Source organism: Macrobrachium rosenbergii, chromosome 30, assembly GCF_040412425.1.
Source record: "Macrobrachium rosenbergii isolate ZJJX-2024 chromosome 30, ASM4041242v1, whole genome shotgun sequence".
In the NCBI taxonomy this organism is placed as follows: domain Eukaryota; kingdom Metazoa; phylum Arthropoda; class Malacostraca; order Decapoda; family Palaemonidae; genus Macrobrachium; species Macrobrachium rosenbergii.
This window is the reverse complement of record NC_089770.1, coordinates 22260933-22284811: the sequence shown is the minus strand read 5'-3', so window position 1 is coordinate 22284811 and position 23879 is coordinate 22260933. Positions and strand designations below refer to the sequence as shown.

Here is a 23879-nt window from a genome sequence, read left to right as displayed (position 1 = left end):
CAGTGATTATCAACTTTTGGATATAAATTGAAGAGGGAAATTTTGTCAGAATTCTCTACATTTTCAGTCATTCCAATTTTAATATTCATGAAAAACTTATTTAATTGATAAAATATAAAATAGATAAGCAAATAATGAAAATGCAAACCCCAGAGGACGTTTAATGGATTTAAAAAAAACGAAATTTAAAAACGTTACTTATTCTGAATTTTAATATTCCTTTCCTTTTTTCTTTTGTATGTTTGGGAACACAAGTAAATGTATTTAATGTGTGCGTGTATTCCAGTGTAAAGGCATATGCCTTCTGCAGTTTTTTTTTTTTTTTAATTTCATTTTTATTCATTCATCAACACGTGAATGACCTATTTGGTCCCAGTGCTTGGCCTCTGGCCTAGACCTGGTATTTCATCCTAATCCTTCGGGTCAACCCTATGAAAGCTGAGAGTCAGCTCAGTGGTCTGGTTAAACCATTTTAACAATAATAATAATTGCTCTTTATAGTGGTGGCAAAAATCCACTTATAAACAGGAAGGGAAAGACTGGGGGAAGGGGGTTAAATGATTCAGGGAGTATATACAAGTGTACAAAATTCAAAATTCCGGGAATAAATTGTAGGAAGGATTTACCAAACCGATTGACTCTATCTTGAGTTAGTGCCATCTGCCCATTCAATTCTTCAGCCCATTTATCCTCCATTTGTGTGTTAGTTCTGTATCTTCAACATATCCTTTTGTAATTTTCGTTTTATTCAGCTTCTCTTCCTGTTCACTGATATTCTGAGAGGCCAGTGTTTCTCATTACAATCCCCTGGCATAGCCTAAAGGCTCTTCTGAGCTTACATAACTCGGCCTAAGACCTTATAAAAAAAAAAAAACATTCTATCAAGCGCTTAAAACTTCAGTTTTTCCTTAAATACTTTAAATTTTCCTTAAATAAAAAGTGTAGATAATCTAAGACAGACTTAGTACCGGGAAAAACCAAAAATCTATAACTTATGAAACTGCATTTAATAATTTTTATTCAACTGCCAAAAATAAGTTTTGGACTATTTATGTATAAAGTCCCAAACCTGAGCTCACTTGTGGCTACAAAGTAGCAAAAGGTTATGCCCCACTCATTTCTCGTCCACTACACTTGAGCTTTCTCCTTTTTCTTTACTCCTGAATAAATGCCACCCTTCCCATTTCCTGGAGTCACTGGCACTCTTCTCCCCCCTCACGCCATGAGGACTTGAGAGATTGTCAGTTGTCGATATCTAACTCACTCCAGTGTATTCAATTTTTCCTTCCATATCTTTGGTCTTCCATCGTTTTTCTCATCTCTGGGTTCCAGTACAAAAATCTCTTTGAGATTTCAGTACTTCAGTTTACATATCATAACAATGGCAGTTGTCCCCCTCTGGGAAAAATTCTAAAAATTCAAATTTCACACTTTTTTATCTAAAAATTTCAAATTTCACACTTTCATTGCTCTTTTATTGTCCTCATTTCTCAGTCTACGTAACCCCGTTGCAACTTTTATTACACTACATTCAAATGAGCTGCTTGTAGCTGGCCCCTGATCAAAGATGCAAGTTCCCACGACTCGTGGTTATAAGTTCGGAAGGTGTTGAAATACATATATTATCAATGTCTTTGTCTTTTGTCGAACTTCTTATCTTGTACAGGTCATTTGCATATGTTAATTCAACAAATCTTTCACCAGCAGATTTTTTCTCCCCAAGATATGAATCTGAAAATGAAACAAGTAATGTTATCAGAACACTGCCCTTTCTAACACCCATTCTATCTTCTAACCATTTATTATTTTCAAAGCAAGTTTTCAGTCTGCTACTTTCACCTTTATAATTATCATAACCATATGCCACCAACAATTACAGTGTATCAAAAAATTTAATCATCACTACTCAGAATAAACGCATGGGATTACAAGGATACAATTTATTAACGACGCCAAGGAACGATATTACGGAAAGCCTGTCAGGGTGACGCATGGGCGAGAGCGAGGCAGAAGAGGCCAAGACCTGAACACATCAAATCTTCTTTAATAGCGTCAGTAGAGCCTCGTCACTTGTTCATAGAGCCAAAGTGATGTTATCCTCACAATATTAATTGGATGGACAAGGCACCATGGATTCGAACCGCAATTTTTAGAATTTAAAGTAACACACCCATATACTGTATGTATATATATATATATATATATATATATATATATATATATATATATATATATATATATACATATATATATTATATATATAGTATTATATATATATATATATATATATATATATATATATATATAAATGTATTTATATGCAGTATATATATATATATATATATATATATATATATATATATATATATATATATATATATATATATAAATATATACACACACACACATTTATATACGCGTAAATTTCAGTACCATGATTATGAAATTAATTAAATAAAAGCAGCATGTTCAATGATGTCTGATTCCCAGTCCAGTAAGCGCATGCACTAAAACAGGCATATTATAAACTTGATTCAAACCATTAAAGCTTATTGGAAAATGATTAAAGTGCATCATAACTATATAAAGGCAAATCGGTAATCCATTGACAAAATTCTATTTTCATGTTTTTTTTCTCTTAGAACCTCTTAGCATTTGTCATGGTGGATAATAAGAGCAAAAAGCTGAAAAAAACCAGGAAGGTTAAAAAAAAAAAAACCTTGAAATGCAGAAGAAAGCGAAATCTTGACGAAGCAGATTCCGGAATATTCCTAAACATTCTCGATGACCTGGAATCTGAAAACCCTGAGAGGTCACTCGAAGCCACCACTTTGAGATGCCCAGTTCTCCGGAGGTTATCAGAGACATCCCCTACCCCCTCCACCCCCTGACGCTAACGATCTGAGTCTTATTAATGATTAGAGGATCCTTAATGATTCATTTAGGAGAGGAGAGCAATTAAATTCAGACTAAGACTCCCGAGAGATTGCAGGGCAGAAGAAGGTTCCACTCCTCCGATGTCTGGAATCTCTTGGAACATATTTCATTAGGTTGATTTTGCTATGCCTTTATTTTCATGAAAAGATATTGCAAATTTTTTTTTTTTTTGCTTTAACTACAATATATGTAAAATAATAATGTCAGCGTGATGAATAACCAAACGACAGACATGCTCCCCAAAAAATTGGCCAGAGGTATTCCTTTAAGAAATTTTGCTTTCCAGATAGTCAGCTGGTAAAGGACATTTTTGCCTGAATACTTATCAGTTTGGAATACGCCCCCGAAAGGCGATTATTCAGATATCCACTTCATCTCGAATGTGTATTTTTAGAGAGTAATACAGTCCAAGACTTTTTGTTCAAAGTATGTTCTAATTTTATTGAAAATTTTAAAGAGCTAATTTTGCGTTTTTTGAGAAGTTGAATATTTATGTCGAATAAATATTTCAATACAGATGAAACCACTAAAATATTAGCAGAAATTTGAGCAAAGGCATTAAGATTTTTGTAAAAGTGAAACGTAAATCCTTTGCCCATTCCAAGAGCATATTCTCTGTGTATGAATTGGGGGTTACGGAAGGTCATAAACAAGGAGAGAATTCCAAAGCGTGGCTTTAGAGGGACAAAATTAGTCACCAAAGAGAGTAATCCAAAGATTACAAAGTCGTTTCCTTCTCGTTTTATTAATTAACTCCTTACCCTTTGTGTTTTCACTACCATAGAGTGAGCGGAAATGTCTGTCATTCTGTCGTATCCGTGCGCGTATGCGCGTGTTTGGTGGCAAGATAAAACTCAGCGTGGAAAAGTTTTCTTAGTTGTCAGAAAACGTGACGTGAGCAAAAACAGTTGAGAGAGAGAGATCGCATAAAAGTAATAGTTGCTTTCCAAATTCTCTTTATGGCATGAGTCGCCTCGGTTTTATTGCGAAGGTTTTCAATGGAATTATTATATTAATCCTATCACGTGTATTCTCTTGTAATTGTTGCCGCTATATTATTATTATTATTATTATTATTATTATTATTATTATTATTATTATTATTATTATTATTATTAGTAAAAATTGAAAAATTAAAATGTTTGAAAATGTGTACTCTCTCGGATCACGTATGAGCTATGACAAAACTTCCCCTTTTCTAACAATTTATTAGATTCATCAAATTATTTATTTTAGCAACTAACTGTTCACCATTAGTTATTCAAATGTGTATATTTTCAGTTTTAATCTTGCATTCTTAGCATTAGTCTTTCCAATTCCAAAAACGACCGTTTGCCTAAAAGGATGTATACTTATTTTGAATCTATTATGATGATTACAAAGTTTGTGTGTGTGTATGTGTGTGTATTTGCGTATGCGTACGTCCATCACCTTCTCCCGATGCATTATAATTTGCAGTCTTCTTCCTCCAGGCGAAAATTTCAGATCAGTGATTTTTCGACTTACAGCTGAATTCATGCAGTCAGGATAACCAAAATGATACACTGCACCCACCATCACGTGTGTGGGTATGTATGTGCAGGAGAGAGAGAGAGAGAGAGAGAGAGAGAGAGAGAGAGAGAGAGAGAGGTACGTGGAGCTGAATGGAAAGAAAAAGCCAGGACCTCTACATGTAACGAAAGCTGTCCCCCGAGAGCAGTGGAGCCACCAGCAATGACAGCCTCTACGGTGAGTGGTTTGCCACTATACTGCAGCGAAGGCGTGAGTAAGAGGCAGCGTCTACAAACTTACTAATTTATTCAAAACAACAAACGTAAAGGTCAAGGGCTCTTGCGAACGGAAATGTTGTGCCTGACACGAGGCGGAAAAAATAGAAATTAACATACAGTCAACTGTGTTTGTTTGAGAATGGAGAATGGTGCATAATTTTATATATTTAGAACTTTTGCATCCGTATATTTAAATTAAGAAAATGCAAATGAAAAATATATTAATAATTTTCTCTATTCATATTATTTTTAACAATTTTTTTTTTTGCAATCAATGTTACTTAGGATATATAATGGCTAAGACTGATCGACTCACAACTGCTTAATTCTTGAGCTTCATCTGCTGCAATGCTTAAAAAATGAACACACCACAGGACTAAGCAGTGGAAAGATACAAAGCACAAATTGGTTTACTTTTTCCTTCCGCCAACGAAGTAGGACGTACAGTAGGTTGTGTTGTCACCTGTGTATGTTTCCATATCTGTTCTCTTTGTTCGCAAGGGGACTCAGAAGGTACTGATGGATTTCAATAACATTTTGTGGAATGGCAGATTATGCCATGTGCATTTTTCCTCGAGATTCTTATGCAAACTAAATGAGTTATTGTAAAAGGAAAGAAAATATAATAAAAGGTAGGTGCAATCAGAAATCTTGCGTCTCCAGCAAGATTTTAGGGTCAGACTAAATATAAGCCGAAGAATATATATATATATATATATATATATATATATATATATATATATATATATATATATATATAGATAGATAGATAGATAAATTAAGTGTAAGTATTCATAAAAACCACATTTCTAAACATAAAACGAATTTATTCACCTGCCTTCATATAATAAACTATATTATCATTGTTATTTTTATAAAGGATTTGCACGGTCGTTTACACTTATGTAATGAAAGTTAATCGCAGTTCAGTCCTGTGTAATTTTAATCCACCGTAATTATAAAAAACGGTATTAGGATTATATTTACGTTTTCCGTCTGATTACAGGTAAGCATGTTTTGGAAATTAAAATTATACAGCCTGATAAACAGACGATTTCTATTTAGACTTCTCTATAATTCTGTGTGTTCATATATATATATATATATATATATATATATATATATATATATATATATATATATATATATATAGTCGGTTACAGCAGCAGCTTCAAACTTCGTAGAGGTCTGTGGCGCGGGTTCAAATCCGCAGCCGACTGATCAGAGAGGCAGACACTTTGCTATCCGTGTAGACATCCCGGGATTATATATGTAATCAACGGATAGGTTTGCTTAAAAGCAAATGGGTGTTACAGACTAAATACACACACAAAACAAAGCCACTACAACACCTTCTAAAAACATAACAAACATCTCACACGTCTCGAACTCTCGTCCTACCCGCGCAATAACTTCTCGCTGCTGGGAAGAAAGGGCGTTGGGTCGGGTATGATACATGAAACATACGCTACCGGGGTCTTAGCGATGTCAGGCAGGGCAGCCGATCGAGACCACAGGTCTACCCCAAAGCCAAATCAAAAAAAGTCCTTCAAAAGAAGGCATCGTGCTTACCCCATACAAAAATGGGAAAAAAAAGCACGTTAAAAGAAAAAGAAAAGAAAGAATATATATACACACACATTTATATATACAGTATATATATATATATGTCATTATGATTAGCAAGAATTCGCTAGCAAATTGCCTCCCCTCCCCCCCTCCTTTGTTGTTGTTGTGTTTCATTTACTGCCAGCCGGCCGATCGATAGACCATCTGTCTATCGACTTAAAACCAAGGGTTTAAAAGATTAAAGGCGCTCCCATTTTTGATAAAGATCTTTCCTTCGAGGCAAAAGTAATCTGGCTTGGGCGTTTCTCCTACAGGCCAAAACCTCCCCTGCGGGCAGCAGGTGCAATGAGTCAAAGCATCTGTGTTGGGCGCACCCCTGTCCCATAGGAGGGGATAAAGGCAAAAGCCCAAGGTCTCAGCACACACACGCGGGCTGGAAGATATGGAGTGAGCTTGTGAAGACGTCCTCAACACCTGGCCCCATCGATGCCCTTGCATCCTAACCACGTGGCCCTTTTCAAAGTATACTTCTCCTCGTGCCCTTCGACCGTATTCCTCGAGCCCACACGCCATTGCTTGGAGTTTCGAGGAGTCCCCATCGCCTTGCCCCTTTACGGAAGCCCTTGCATCTCACCACGTGGAAGAAACTCGCCCTCGGAAATTGCAAGTCATCCACGCACCGCCTTCTACGCGCCCTCGGAAAATCTGCTAAGGTAAAGTGCCCTGGAAGAGCCCCATTTCAGTCACGCTTTTGTCTCGTAATATTTTCTTAAAGAGAAAGCCAGAAATCTCCCTTGTCTAATGTCCGTGCGCCTCTTGCATCGGCAGTATTAATTCTTTATTACTCCTTTGGCACCCTCAGTGCAGCCTCGAATTCATTATTCTTTTGTCTATTTTCATTACTGGCGTATAATGTGCATATCTCTCATTTCAGAGGGATGCTATTTCGTGGAAGCTTCTCGGACTGTGGCTGGAATTCCCCAGTTTCATTCAACCTACTGAGTTCCTCTTTCCCGTACTAATGTCATTTATGTAAATACACTACTTTAAATGTGCCCACGTGTTTTACGTAATATTTCCCTCAGTAACCAGAGCCCTATGCTCATATGAAATTCTCCTTTGTTTTCCTCTTTTTTACGTTTTCCCGTACCCACGAAGTCAGAATCACAAGGCTAAATTAACTTAAATTGTTGCTACCTGTCTCACAGAGTATATTTCAAACTAAAACCACGGAAAAACGTAAAAATGGCGACCTGGCCATAGATCTCGTTTTGCAGTTGCAGTTCTCCTAGTGTTCCTTTATTGCATTTGCAACTTGCCAGATCAGCTATTAGCAAAGCTAAGCTGGGTACGAGACAATTACGAACCTTTTGTGTAAAACCAGCACACAGATCCAGAAAATTCCACGTAAGTAATGTGTTTATCTTAGCAAAACCTTTTTACAATCGTGACTGTTCCTAGGAATTAGAAATAGGGACGCATGTAATCACTGAGAGAAAAGAACCGCCGTATTAGATTCGTTAATGCATGCCTTTCAGGATAGGTAGTTAGGAAATAACCAGTGCTAACCATCCTTTGCTTCGAGGAATAGTGCGAAATTCCTCTGTGTTAAAATCTTTGCCATATCTTTTGCTTCGAGGAATAGTGCGAAAATTCCTGTGTTAAAATCTTGCCATATCCTTGCTTGAGGAATAGTGCGAAAGAAATTCCTCTGTGATAAATTTTACTTCGCATTTCGAATTAGCGAACTGTTATTTAGGCGCGAATAAAATTCCCACGTGGGACACGACGAAGTCAGCTTGCATTGCTGAAAATTCTCTCAGTGTAGTTAGTATTCGAGTTAGGTGTTAGAAAGCGAAATTTAAACTCCGCTTATAGGGAAAATTACTAGGCCGTTGTACTGTTATCCTCTCAGACGACTGGGAAATTCTCCGAATCCCAGACGGTATATAAATATACGGGTTCATTCACCCAGAATCTAAAAATACCTCCGGTGTTGGCCAAACGACCTGCACCCCCCACCCCCGCCCATGCCGCGTGTGTAGCATTTTTTTTTTTTTTTCCCCCATTCATTTCTCTTTGGGTTTCCGTTAGTAATTTCTAAGTCCTAAGGGACGAATCGTAATTCAAGTCCCAAGTGACTCCTAAAATTCTACGTCGCACGTGGCGAGAATTCCTCCAAATTCCACAAATTCCAAGTCCTAAGTGACTCCTAAAATTCTACGTCGCACGTGGCGAGAATTTCTCCAAATTCCAGTCCTCAGAGACTCCTAAAATTCTACGTCGCACGTGGCGAGAATTTCTCCAAATTCCAGTCCTCAGAGACTCCTAAAATTCTACGTCGCACGTGGCGAGAATTTCTCCAAATTCCAGTCCTTAGAGACTCCTAAAATTCTACGTCGCACGTGGCGAGAATTTCTCCAAATTCCAGTCCTCAGAGACTCCTAAAATTCTACGTCGCACGTGGCGAGAATTTCTCATTCCTGCGGGAACCCAAAATTAAGTCCTTTTGAGACATTATATAGTGTAGTTCACACACATCTAAGCCCTTACGGGACTGATCATTCTAGTTCGTTAGAACAACTCCTTAACTTCACGCTACAGCCGGCCAAGTCCGAGCGTGACAAAATCCAACTACGTCTTCCGAGACACATATTAAAATTCGTTCGCCAAGAACAACCACGTCTTTCCAAGACATATCAAATTTTAACAAAAAGTCTCCTCAGACTTACTAATCACCTGTCTTATTCAGACAGATCCATTCTCCTGCAGTCTGAACCATTGAGTGTTTCAGATTCCTGCAATTGAGTCTTTTCAGACAACCTGAGTCTTTTCAGACATATCATATAACCATTATTTCAAAATGGCTAATACCAGAGCCCAACAAAACGAGGATTTCAAATTCTACATGTCCGCTGGGAAGGACATGGGACTATCGGGGCAAGATCTGAGAGCATGGGTTCAAGAGCGAGTGGACGATGCCAAGGCTGAGAGAGCAAGAGAACGTGAAGAGAGGGAGAGAGAACGTGAGGAGAGAGAGAGGGCAAGAATTGCCCAAGAGCAGGAGAAGGATAAAGAACGTGAGGAGAGAGAGAGGGCAAGAATTGCCCAAGAGCAGGAGAAGGATAAAGAACGTGCAGAGAGAGAGAGGGAACGAATTGCCCAAGAACAACGAGAAGAGAGGGAACGAATTGCCCAAGAACAACGAGAGGAGAGAGACAGAATCGCCCAAGAGAAAAGGGAGGAACGAGAATGGGAAGATCGAGAGCGACAGCGCCCACGAGCTCCAGATGCTAGAACGACAGCCCGCCACCCCCGCCCCTGCCGCGGGAATGAGTGCCCTCAGCCAAGCTCACTGTTCATGCCAAAATGGACGGAGTCCGAGCCTGAAGTATGGCTTGAAAGGGCCGAACGAGTCCTGGAGTGCTGCGATCTCTCCCCGCGGAACTCTCCCTTGTTCTCACTAAATTCCTGGGCGGAAAGGCCCTCGTTGCCTACCACGCCCTTCCCGCAGACGATCGGGAAACTGGGAAGCCGTGACGCCAAGCAGTTACGAAGGCGCACGAGATTACCCCCGAGCGGTGGAGGAGACGTTGAGAGAGCAGCCCAGAGAAGCAGGCCAGACTTGGTCCGATTGGGCGTACCATTCGGAGCGGGCGTTGACAAAATGGCTCGATTCCGAAGGAGCCACTAACACCGCCGAGGTACTCGAGCGGTTTAAATTCGAGCATTTCCTGCGCTACGCCCCTCCTGCCCTCGCCACTCATATAGTGGAAAAAGCCCCACCAACACTCACCGAGTGTTGCCGAATAGCAGACATGTGGGAAACTCACCACCCTCAAGAAGGATCCATGGGGCGGAAAATAAATCCCCCGCCCCTCCTCGGAGGAACAAATTCCCCTAAGGCTGGAAACTCGGGCAAGCCCCTGACGTGCCACTATTGCAAAAGGACGGGGCACTCAACTGAACAGTGCCGAAGTCGGCCCAAGGCTCCCTCTCACCCGTTCCCGAAGGTATCACAGCCGCCTCCTGCTACTGCGCCCCGATCGCCGCCGGCAGCGGGCGCCGCCCCCCGGCGGGACTTCCGCCATGAGACATGCCGCGATTGCGGGAAAAGGGGACATTTCTCTTCCACCTACAAGCTTTGCCCTCGGCACAACCAGCCGAAGGCAGTAGGCACCGTAACCTGCCCTAAACGGCCCGCCGGGTGGATTGGGCTTGAGTCCGTGAGGGTCGCGCCTCCGGACGGGTCCAGTCCTCCCCGGAACCTCGACAACATAATAGACACGGGGTCGGAGGTCAGCCTAATTGTGAGGAGAGAAGTCCCCCCTGGAGCCGTCATTCGGGAAGACGAACGGATGACCATCCTCTGGGTGAATGGGGATAGGAAGGACCTCCCGACGGTCCGCTTAAGGGTCACCACCCACGATGACTCGAGAGAGGGACCACATTTTCGGGGTAGCAGAGATGCTCACCACGGGAAGCCCTCCTTCTGGGACAAGATCTCATCCAATGGAGGGATCCCTGCGTCCCCCTCCTCTGCCTCAAGCCTTCCGAGCCCCCGGTCGCCCCACTGCCCCCCCGAAGGCAGCAGGAGGATCTGCTTCCCCCTGGAGTGTCTCTAGGCTCGATCCCGTGGCTCCAGGAGTCGCTCCCTGCCCCCCAGGAAGCGGAAACTGATCCGGCCCCCGCAACTCTACTCATTACTGGAGCCGCCGCTGCCCTGCCCTCCCTCGCGAGGGAGACGCTAATCGAGGAGCAAAAGGCAGATGCCTCAACCAGCCGCCTCCGCAGTGAGGCCGCCACCAGCGAGGATGCCCTCCCTGACTTGATGAGGGACGCCTTCCTGCTGGAAGACGATCTCTTGTGCAAGGTAACTCGGGGGCCGAGCGAGCCTTCCCAGGTGCGCCATAAACTCGTGGTAGTTCCCCAGACTCTGCAGAGGGATGTGCTAAGTTTGGCCCATGACGGCATTAGCGGGCACTTCGGTGTCGCTCGCACCGCACGCGCCGTCGAGAGCAAGTTCTACTGGCCGGGTATCCGGAAGAGCGTGAAGCAATTCGTTGCCTCCTGCCCTACCTGCCAGGTGGCAGGCAACCCTAACGAGGTGGTTCCCCGGGCCCCCATTAGGAATATCCCCTCCGCCGGCGTCCCCTTCAGGGACGTCGTCATTGACTATTTCACTCCGCAGGGGCGGATGAAAAGTAAATCGGGGAACGCCCACTGCCTCACCATCATCGACCGCTTCACGCGATACCCGGAGGCAATTCCGGTCAGGAGCGAAAGTTCAAAAAATGCTGTAAAGGCCCTGGTAAAATTCTTCTGCAGATTTGGGTTCCCTGCCACGATACAAACCGATCAGGGGCGACACTTTATGTCGAAGGAATTTCGTGACGGCATGGCCAGCCACGGAATTAGGCATTTCCACTCCACGCCCTATCACCCCGAGAGTCAAGGAATCATCGAGCGATTCCACCAGTCACTCTCCACGACACTAACGAAGTTGGAGCACGAGGGAGGTGGCTCGTGGGAGGATAACCTTCCGTACGCCCTTTTTGCCGCCCGCCACGCTCCCTCCGAAACCACCGGGTATAGCCCCTTCGAGCTATTATACGCTCATTCTACACGGGCCCCACTTGATATATTATATGACGCCTGGGCGGACCCCACGCAAATGGGATTGGCGGCAGAATTGCCGACCATCCAGAAAAACCTTCGAGCAGCTTGGGCGGTAGCCCAGGCCACAGAAGCCGCCACCCAAGAACGGGTGAAGATGAAATTTGACAAGGCCGCCCGTTCCCGCTCTTTCGAGACGGGAGACCAGGTCCTAGTGCTCCGAACGGGCGCCACGAGGCCCCTCGAAACCCACTTCTCCGGCCCCCACAAAGTCTTGGGAAGGCGCGGGGACCTGAACTACCTAGTGGATTGTGGGAAAAGAAGGGCCAAGTGGCTCCATATAAATCTTCTGAAGCCGTATCGGACCCGTGGCGAGGAGACACCTGAAGATGGTGCCTCTAACTCCGAGGCAGTAGTTGGCGCTGCCGCCCTAGCGTATCAGCCCACCGCTAACTCGGAGATCCTCGAGAGTCTGGAAGTTATAACCCCAGGTCTCGACGCCGCCCACAGGGAGGATATCCGCCGGTTATTAAGCAGAAATTCGCGGGTCGTCCGAGACACCCTTGGGTGCACGGGCGCAATACAGCACTCCATAAGTATCAAGGAGGGTGTGAAACCCATAGCCCAGGGGTACTACAGGGTTAACCCGGATAAGGCCCGTAGGATCGAGGAACAGGTCCAACTCCAGCTCGACCTCGGCCTTATAGAACAAAGCCATAGCCCCTGGGCCTCACCAGTAGTACTAGTACCTAAGGAGGGCGGTGGAGACCGACTTTGTGTCGATTACCGAAAGTTGAATGAAGCAACGGAGTCGGAACCTTACCCCCTTCCCCGGATCGAGGCTTGCTTAGATAGCCTAGGGAGTGCCCCCTACCTAAGCAAAATTGATCTGGAGAAGGGCTATTGGCAGGTCCCGCTGTCCGAGGAGTCGCTACCGGACAGCGTTCATAACTCCCAGCGGATTTACCAGTGCAAGGTGATGCCATTCGGGTTGAAAAATGCTCCCAGCTGCTTCCAACGTTTGATGAACAAGGTACTGGCGGGCATAAAAAACTGCGTGGTATACCTGGATGACATCGTTACATACGCCAGCACCTGGGAAGAGCACCTAGCAATCCTAGACCAAATTTTCTTTGCCCTGGGAGAAGCAAATTTGGTAATAAATCTGAAAAAGTGCCAATTCGGTGTCGGGAGATTACCTACTTGGGCCATCAGGTAGGAAATGGCCGGCTAGCACCAAAGGAGGCGAATATAGAAGCCATCATGAATATGGCTTACCCGAGAACAAAACGGGACGCCCAACGCTTCCTCGGGATGGTTCAGTACTTCCGCAGGTTTATCCCAAACTTCGCGGATGCGGCTGCCCCCATCACAAACCTCTTTCGGGGAAAGCAGCCCTTCAGGTGCTCGGAAGACTGCAAAAGGGCGTACGATAATTTAAAAGCCATACTCATGACCAAGCCGGTCCTACACACCCCGATCACCTAACGGCCTTTTTGCTCAGCCGTAGATGCCAGCGACATCGGTATCGGAGCAGTTATGTTCCAAGAGAAGGAGGGAGTTAGGCATCCAGTGGCATATTACGCAAAGAAACTGAAGCCAGCTGAAACGCGGTATAGTACGATCGAGAAGGAATTGCTAGGAATGGTGCTGGCGATGAAGCACTTCGAGTCATACCACGCTGACCACACCTTCCCGCTGACGGTCTATACGGATCATAACCCCTACGGTACTTGACTACCTTTAGGAACCAAAACAAACGCTTAATCGAGGTGGTGCCTCGATCTCCAGGACTATAACTGGAAAATCGAGCACATCAAAGGCACGGATAACAAAATAGCCGATGTCTTATCTAGACCGCATTCAGAGTAACACCCAGGGTAGTACTAGCGCCCAAAATTCCATCTGCGGGCAAGACAACCTCAAGCGGTTCGGAACCAATACTTCTACTCCAGGGGCGTGGCCCGCCGGCCAGATGGTGGTGGCAAGCCTCCCTGCCTTCTTATAATTCAAGGAACCTCTATCTCTTATCACCTTCTATTTAATCTTCCCTTAAATTACCCCCACAAGAGGCAATTAAAATACGGGATACCATTCCCCACACAATGTATAAATCATTAAGAATAACAGAGTGAGAAGTGGCACGCCCTTGCGCCCATACCTTGGCACCGGGCGCGCGTGTCAGCCCCTCCTGAAGGAGTCGCGCCCTTCGGGTGCACTTTCCTCGCCCTGGGACTGAAGTGATAGTCCGGGCCGTAATTTATAGGCAAAGGACGATAAATTCCCGCCTAACACAATAAAACCCTCACTCTTTTTCCCTTAGCTCTTCTGCCAATATCATTTACTTTCTTTTAGTCATTTAGTTATCTTTATTTTAATGAATCGCGAGTCATAAACTCTTGCCCTTGTGATTTAAATGCCCCTTTTGTAAGCTCTGAGGGACGTGTCCCGCCTTTCATATGCGGTCAAGTTTCCTTCGTAACGTCTTGGTAATTTTCCTTTTGTTATTATTATCCCTTCTCCCCCTTCCATCCCTTCCAAGATTACTGTTTTTCCTACCCCACATCTTTTGTCTGCTCGCCCCGTCATAACATTGAGTAGGCAGTAGACGCATAAAATTAGCGTAGTTTAAGGTTAGCGAATTAAAACCTCGCGAATACTCTCGCCCGCACACGACTGTCAAATTCCCGGTGTGTGGGTCGTCCCTCACCTCGCGTTGAACGATAGCTGGGCAAAGCACATTAAAACGAAGATAAGTTATCAATGCGAATATGTATAGTCATTACAGTATCGCGTAAAAGGGGATGTCATTTACAAAAATAAACGCTGTTTTCTATTTACACAGCCTCTTCAAGGCAGATTGTACTAACCGCATGCATTTTATCTAAAATTAAGTAACCGTGTATTTTAATTCTTGAACAATAACCATTTCTTTTCATTTGTTGGCCATAGCCTCATATGCGTGGTCCTATAATCTTAATTAATTCACAATTGTTCGAGTCACTTTATAAAGTTACAGTGGGTAACCAAATCTAAAGTAATTATTCTTTTGCAAGTGTTTAAACCACTTTGCGTTCTGTTAACGAAAATTGTCCCAATGTGTTATTAAAAGTAACCAAGCTTCATAAAACCCTTAGGAGTAAAGTTCATTGCAAGGCAGAATGTAGAGTAACGTAAAGCATTTGCCGCTCATTCTTGAATATCGATGTACACACCCGAAGGAGGTATGTACATCATCTTGTATGGGGAGGTATTATGATTAGCAAGAATTCGCTAGCAAATTGCCTCCCCTCCCCTCCTTTGTTGTTGTTGTGTTTCATTTACTGCCAGCCGGCCGATCGATAGACCATCTGTCTATCGACTTAAAACCAAGGGTTTAAAAGATTAAAGGCGCTCCCATTTTTGATAAAGATCTTTCCTTCGAGGCAAAAGTAATCTGGCTTGGGCGTTTCTCCTACAGGCCAAAACCTCCCCTGCGGGCAGCAGGTGCAATGAGTCAAAGCATCTGTGTTGGGCGCACCCCTGTCCCATAGGAGGGGATAAAAGGCAAAAGCCCAAGGTCTCAGCACACACACACGGGCTGGAAGATATGGAGTGAGCTTGTGAAGACGTCCTCAACACCTGGCCCCATCGATGCCCTTGCATCCTAACCACGTGGCCCTTTCAAAGTATACTTCTCCTCGTGTCCTTCGACCGTATTCCTCGAGCCCACACGCCATTGCTTGGAGTTTCGAGGAGTCCCCATCGCCTTGCCCCTTTACGGAAGCCCTTGCATCTCACCACGTGGAAGAAACTCGCCCTCGGAAATTGCAAGTCATCCACGCACCGCCTTCTACACGCCCTCGGAAAATCTGCTAAGGTAAAGTGCACTGGAAGAGCCCCATTTCAGTCACGCTTTTGTCTCGTAATATTTTCTTAAAGAGAAAGCCAGAAATCTCCCTTGTCTAATGTCCGTGCGCCTCTTGCATCGGCAGTATTAATTCTTTATTACTCCTTTGGCACCCTCAGTGCAGCCTCGAATTCATTATTCTTTTGTCTATTTTCATTACTGGCGTATAATGTGCATATCTCTCATTTCAGAGGGATGCTATTTCGTGGAAGCTTCTCGGACTGTGGCTGGAATTCCCAGTTTCATTCAACCTACTGAGTTCCTCTTTCCCGTACTAATGTCATTTATGTAAATACACTACTTTAAATGTGCCCACGTGTTTTACGTAATATTTCCTCAGTAACCAGAGCCCTATGCTCATATGAAATTCTCCTTTGTTTTCCTCTTTTTTACGTTTTCCCGTACCCACGAAGTCAGAATCACAAGGCTAACTTAACTTAAATTGTTGCTACCTGTCTCACAGAGTATATTTCAAACTAAAACCACGGAAAAACGTAAAATGTATATACTATATATATATATATATATATATATATATATATATATATATATATATATATATATATATGTATATATATGTATACATATATATATATATATATTTTTTTTTTTAAGGTATAGAGACAAAAATCTTTTACTTTGCTTCGTATAATTCATTCCGGCTGCTAAACTCATTCTCATGTTTGAATTATAGTGCTGCATTCACTGTTGTGATGTATTTCGTTATTCGTTTTAGTGTTTTACTACATATGATGATTGATACGCAGAACTAAATACATTGTTATTTCTAGCGCTGAAATTTGTTGCTGGAGTTCATTCCGCCTCTAAATACATCATCGCTGTATATACCTAGTGTTGCGGTTATCGTTATAAATCATTTGTAGCCCTAAATTCACATTGCTGAGGCCATATTTATGCGCTGAGTCTTCATAGATAATAGGGACTCATTCAGCGAGTCTATTTGGTGATCCTCACATTGGACTGTTGAGTGACTTTCCTTCTTTCTGCTACTAAGCTTTGGAATACTACTAATCCTGCTTCATATAATCTTCGGGGTCAACCATTACTCTCCTTCTTTTATCATTTCCTACTTTCCAAATGACCCATACTAGATAAGGACATAAGGTTCCCCTGGCACAGTCCACTTGAAAGGATAAATTTAGAAGTAGGAAGGGATTGTGAGGGTATACATATATATACACACATATATATATATACATATATTATATGTGTGTGTGTGTGTGTGTGTGTACATGCCTAGACAATGTCTTCCTTACTAGCGACTGTACGGAAAGCCACGCTTCCGTCGAACCTTTGTCAACTTTGAGATTCCTCTTCTCTCATTTATCTTGAGGGAATTTTACTTTCAAGCCACTTTTCAGGAGACAGATTCTTTCACGGATCCGTTTTCTTTCTTTTCTCACCTCGAGGTTTCTCTTATCGCTTCCGATGGGCGAATGTTGTCCCTCCCAGGCGATGGGACCCGACTCTGAATCTCCGGGCCTTCGACTTCGTATTTGGGAAAGTTTCATAAGCTTTTTAATTTTTCATTTTTTACGTAGTTTATTTTTGGCTGTCATTATGTGAATTTAAAACGACCAAATTAACTTAAAAACAGACTTAATTTTCATTATCATTAAAAAATTTCGTCCATTTTTGGTATTTCTAGTTATGCCTGATTCCTAGGCATAATTAGTTATAAAATACTTGATTTTTTCAACTCTGTGCTCATGTTTAGAGACATGTCCAAAACAGAGGTTCTAAGGAGAAATAGTACAAACGGCAGCGGCAGAGCAGAACTCCAGATATATGTCTTGAATGTTCACTGCATCTAAGGCTGATGTGAACAACATCAAGCAGCACAGACACTTTGGTTTCAGAAGGAAATAAACCCGAGAGCAACGTTCTGCACCAAAAGAATACAAAGAACGAATAAAAATATCACCAAATCCAGATATCATATAAATGCTTAGAACAATATTGGAAAGTAAAGGAAAACATTACTTTTACTTCATGTCGCACCGAGTCAAACTTTGACGAGTGGTTGGTTGTCTATTAAAGGGCTTCGTTCAAAGTTTAACTTCTCGCACATATTGTGATGGATTTTGAAATTTCAAAGTTTCTCACAATCCTTGGTAAATTATAAAGAGGTTGGTGACGCGGTATCCAGGTTTACTCTGAAAGAAAATTCGTATATGTCTTCTTGTTCAAAGGGAAATTTTATTTCATTTTGTTTACTTATAGAATTTTCATCTCTAATTTAATATGTTTATCATTTCTCTTCTGTAGTTGTTTCTAAATGGAACCAACAAGGAAATGATCCTCATAATATCAATAGTGGAGATAGAATTTTCTATGTTAAAAAATTGATATAAAAATCAGACTATTAGACATCGACTGTTGCTATTGTTATTTGTGAAAAGACAAAGAGAAATATAGAGTCATAGTTAATATTTACCACTGAAGTATGATCAGTACCACCATTCTCTTCATGAGCGTTGCCATGACAACAATACCCATATTTTCCAAAAATACACATAATCAAGAACGTATATACCTTTCATCTTTTATTTGAAAATTCTGTTTTACTTATGGATATTGCAAACAACATAATTGAGAGAGAGAGAGAGAGAGAGAGAGAGAGAGAGAGAGAGAGAGAGAGAGAGAGAGAGAGAGAGAGAAATGAATTTGCTCAATATTGGCAGACAGACAGATATACAGTAAGATACCGGTGGGGGTATCGGGACATTCCGCAACATGTATTTGCTCAGCCCAGATATTGCTCTCGGCCATATGCGTATTCATTTCAGTAAAGCAGCACCACAGTGACCCTGTACGTCGGGAAGAGGTGGGGAGGGTGGGGGACGGACGGAGCTTTTGGAACACAGAGCGTCTATAACTCTATTGCTTCTGGGAGCTCTACAGACATTTAGTGCCGGGACGCTCCCGTGATAGAGCCGGCGAAGTCTTCGGGGTCTGCTTAATGACGCTGACTCAAGGCGCAATGGAGTCCTCCTCTCCTCGGGAGAAAGATCCTTCCTTTTCCTTCCTGGAATTCCTTGTGGAAAAACTGTCGCTGGACCATTCCCTGTATTGGAAGTTGATCCGGATTTACCGAATAAAATAACTGGCAGATAGATTGATAGATACATACTTGCAATTGAAACCTTCATTAACCGATTTTGTAACTTGAATGATCAAAAGACTGTTGCAGGATGAATATATATATAATATATATATATATATATATATATATATATATATATATATATATATATATATATATATATATATATATATATATATATATATATATATATATATATTATATATAGTATAGTTCATACAGATGGAATTAAACTAACTGAAAGAGACGCCTGGCTTTAAGGATCATGCCAGCTCTAACCTTTATTGTTATTCTATAAAATATTTTTAGCTGCAATTTCCTTGACAAATGTCACTGAAGAAATTTAAATAAGAAGAAGAAGAAGAAGAAGAAGAAGAAGAAGAAGAAGAAGAAGAAGAAGACCAGAAGGCTAATACCCCACAATCTCTAAAGAGAGAAACGTAGTTTAGTGATATATATATATATATATATATATATATATATATATATATATATATATATATATATATGTATGTATATATATATGTGTGTGTGTTTAATTAAATTGAAGAAGCCGCCGATGACATGATGTGAACTCTAAATAGATATTATCGGTCATGCAAAATCAATAAAAAGTATATATGAGAAATCATTTTGTAATGGCTGCGTTCAACCTTCTCGTTAAGCGGACTTGAGGTCGCCATAAGTGCGTGAATTCCTACTGAGAGTTTGTGAAGTAGCCTCTTCACAGAAGCCTGATCTCGTGGAGTAGTAAATTGTTTTGAGATTTGATAATGTCGTCGTGGTATGCATAAATGTACTTATTTGCCTGCTTCAAGAAACAATTACTTGTTCCCTATGGGAATGGGGTTAACAAAATCGTCTCAAGAACAATTAAATGGAAACTTTCACCAGGTCATGATAGTCTGAGGTGAGCTACATTGGGTCTGCGTAAGGTCAAAGGCGATGACTGATGCCGTCAGCCGTGCATTTAGAGCTGTAATCAGAATCACGGAACTCTATGAACCTGTTCCCTCTGCGCCTAAATACGTTGCCACTGTACTGTTCAACTTCAACGGTAGATACAGAATAATCTCGTAGATATCCTAGACTGAGAAAAGCAAAAAACACAGGACGCTTACTGACATTATTGACTCACCGGTCTCACTGTGGCCTGTTGACGCTCGCACCAGAGCCCTCTACTTTACTCTTGTTTGTACAATCCCAGTCAAGTCATCAAAAAGATCCAAAATTCAGAAGGTGGCTAGACTTTCCGGAAAGTTATTTTTCCTTCAAAGTTTTGGGTGTACCTCAGGCATTCTCCTTTCTTCAGTCGCTCCAGAATGCCTTCTGTTACTAGCTGTGGAATTCAACTTTATTTCCATTACGATATCAAGTGCGATCAAATACAGCTGCCATCGATGGCGGAAAAATTACCCGTAATTGTAAAACTCCAAGGCTTCCAGAGAGCTATTACCTCCACATCCTTGATCCGGACCAGGATCTGAATCTAACCTGAAATAAACACAGAATTTGACAGATATCCTTTCACAACATTTTGAGGTCTGGCCAGACAAACATAATTAGTAAAGAAACAGACGTGGGAAAATGGATAGCATCCGTTCAGCCTCGTTGGCGGGCATAACGAGAGATAATAAAATTTACCGTCACATGAACTGGAAACGAGTCGAATAAACGACATAAATTCAGTTGAAAATAAAGGCCCATTTTTCAGAAGTGTTCTGGCTTGCAAAACCATACGGACGCTGATCCCCTTGTTATTGGAACCGGTGATGGGAAAATAATTCCTGATATTGCTCTGCTCCGCTCGAATGGCGTCATGACCTTTATCTCGGATTATAAACTGCGATGAATTTGTCGAAATTATTGACAACAACGCAATTTCTGACCTGCATGAATAGTGAATCAGTGTTTTTTGTTTGACTCTCCTATTCCGTTACTGATAATATCAATAATAGGTGATTAATGATAATAACATCAATAACTGTTGTTTCTACCCAATATACCAGCTACACACTGATGAAAAGAAGGTTGTAAGACGTACTATAGAGAAGATTCTATACAAATTAACGCCGCAGAAACCGCTATTATACTGAACGCTAGTGCCCCTAGAGAATAATATTTATAATTATTCTTTAAAAAGGGTAAGGGGCATGAGTCTGTAAATCCAATGCCACCTGCAATTTAGGTGGTTTTCACACCTAGAAAAAACGCCGCCCATTTCTTTCATTTCTCGGTTTCCTACTTGAGTGAAAGGGTTGAGAGAGAGAGAGAGAGAGAGCATCGTTCACCCTCCGTGAACCTAGAACCCACATCTACGTCTGTCAATCTTAAAACAAACCAAGTAAATAAACCTTCCCAATTCCCCCCTCCTCCTCCGCTCTCTCTCTCTCTCTCTCTCTCTCTCTCTCTCTCTCTCTCTCTCTCTCTCTCTCTCTCTTACTTACAAAGTTTGTGAGGACAAGAATAAAAAAAGACTCTTCCTATCAATGTGAACAAATGACGCAACAGATTACTCGGCTTTCAGGAATTCTGATGACGGAACTTTCGGCAATACTGATTATCAGACTTTGTGGCGCAGTCGCCTGGCATTAGTTAAAAGTGATCTGAAATTTTCTTTCAAAAGCAAAAGCCGCTGGGACTGGCAACCAAATACCCTTATCTGGCACAGGGCCAAGAAAAAATAGAAAAAGAAAGAAAAGGGGAGGCAGGAAAAAGAATAGACTCTACAGGGGAAAAAGATCATTGTTAAAATGTATTGTATACTTATACAGACACACATATACATATATATATGTATGTATGTATAATATATATATATATACACACATATACATGTATATCACTTTAAGCTTTTCCCCTTTAGCATGGAGATGGAATTATCAGACTCAAAATAGAGGATTTATTTTAGCTTGGGTTTCATATATCATTACCGTAACGTTTATCTGACCATAACCACATTTTTTAAGCAACGTTCTGATAGGGGTAATTACATCCTGGTCTGTTTATCAGTTATTTAAAATTCTGGCTCTCTGTCTTTTTTTTTTTTTTCTGATGAGGTTGCTAGGCTGTGGCCTTTAAACGGAGTGTGGTTATCCGGAGGCCCTCCCCGAACCGAACCACACACACACACACATACAATATATATATATATATATATATATATATATATATATATATATATATATATATATGTATGTATATATATATATATATATATATATATATATATATATATATATATATATATATATATATATATATTCATACAATACAGCACGAAGGAACGCGTGCTTGAGAATATCACTAGTCCACGTCGGACGGTGGGTGAAAACCGGGACTTGGAACAATTACTTATTGATAAAACAGGAGATTCAGTATGTTACCTTCCATATTTTTTAGAACTTTGTAGAAATAAAGCAAAAAAGTCATATTTTAATCCAACCAGTGTTAACAACGAACTTAAGAATGTTCTCTGTTTAGTATTTCAGCCTAATTTAATTCCTGCAGTGCCCAGTTTAAAAACTATTGATATTAACTTAGTATTTAAATATAATAATATTATGAGAAATAAACTAATTAAGAATAGCCCACCCAATTCAAATATTGTATACAGTACTCCTTGTAAAGAATGTAATAAAATTTATATTGGTCAAACATCAAAAGGACTAAAAGTTAGAAGCTCCCAACACATATATGCCATTTCAAGAGGCTTATCAAATAATGGCATTGTGGATCATTGGCTTAAGGTAGGCCATGGGATGAACTGGGATAAATCAACGATCATCTACAAGGTCAACGACCATCGAAAAAGAAATCTGCTAGAGACTGTCTTCATCGAAGCTACTTCCACCAGGAATGTTAATCTCCACCCTGGATTATCTCTTGATCCTTTGTCCCTGTCTTTTTTGTTTAAAGAACATGCTGCCCAGATTAACAAACTGTAACCCCGCCCCCACCTTCTGTTTTTGTATATAAAACCTCTGTCAACTTCTTTTGTATTCAGCGTGAACTTGAAAATGTAGAATAAACTACGAAAGTTTTCACTCACCTTCCGACGTGGACTTAGTGATTATATATATATATATATATATATATATATATATATATATATATATATATATATATATATATATATATATATATATATATATATATGTGTGTGTGTGTGTGTGTGTGTGTGTGTATTATTTATTATCTCTAATAATCCTTTGTACATAAATCTTATCTATAGGAAACCCATGATTATAACAATACTCACTAATTGCGACAGGAAGTTTCAATGATAGATATCTAATCTGAACAATTCGAAATTTAAAGAGACGAACGACCGTCCCACTCTTACATAAATTTTAAAGGTTTAGTGGTCAAGTTGACCGTTTTTCCCTGTATCTAAACCAAAGGAACAGGTTGGGACCCGGGCCTTTGTTTAAGATATACTGAAAACTGTCAGCTGAACCATTCTTGACTTTGGAACATACAATAGGAAACGGTCGACTTAGACATTAAGCCACAGATATTACCTGATGTAGATTTCAATATACTTTGGGAATAATCCACACCAAGTGCTCCGGACAGTGATTGAACCTAAGCACCAGGTTTGGATATTTCAGGATGCCATCACAGCTGCCGGGGTAAAATCATCGAAAGAATACTTTTTCCTTGGGCCTTTTTTACAGAGTTCCTAATCACCATAGCTCTGCCATCATGAATGAATGAACATGGGAGAGAGAGACAAAGGCACTTATGCAATAGCTACGAGGTTGACACAGCTGACCAGTCAGAAGGTCACGTTGGGGATCAACTGAGATGGTGATCATCCTAAAGACATCGACCGTCGGTTGGATTAGTGGCAGATGTGGCATTAATGGCGGCACATGAGAGTGCCAGGTGACGCGGCCGTTCGTGATTTATGTGGCTTGTACTATAACAGACAGGAATAATAACAATAATAATAATAATAATAATAATA

The 23879-nt window shown here is 41.3% G+C and overlaps 1 protein-coding gene and 1 long non-coding RNA gene across 2 annotated transcripts; both read left to right on the top strand.

Annotated features, from left to right (window-relative positions):
• Positions 1–6386: 6386 nt before the first annotated feature.
• On the top strand, positions 6387–7330 carry LOC136854778 (uncharacterized). Its single transcript, XR_010857794.1, has 2 exons — positions 6387–6988; positions 7210–7330. It is a non-coding gene; the product is annotated as an uncharacterized lncRNA (long non-coding RNA).
• Positions 7331–10371: 3041 nt separating this feature from the next.
• On the top strand, positions 10372–13628 carry LOC136854837 (uncharacterized). The gene is made up of 3 exons (XM_067131372.1): positions 10372–10447; positions 10778–12910; positions 13396–13628. The coding sequence occupies exons 1-3, from the start codon at positions 10372–10374 to the stop codon at positions 13626–13628; spliced, it is 2442 nt and encodes an 813-aa protein (XP_066987473.1).
• Positions 13629–23879: the final 10251 nt, after the last annotated feature.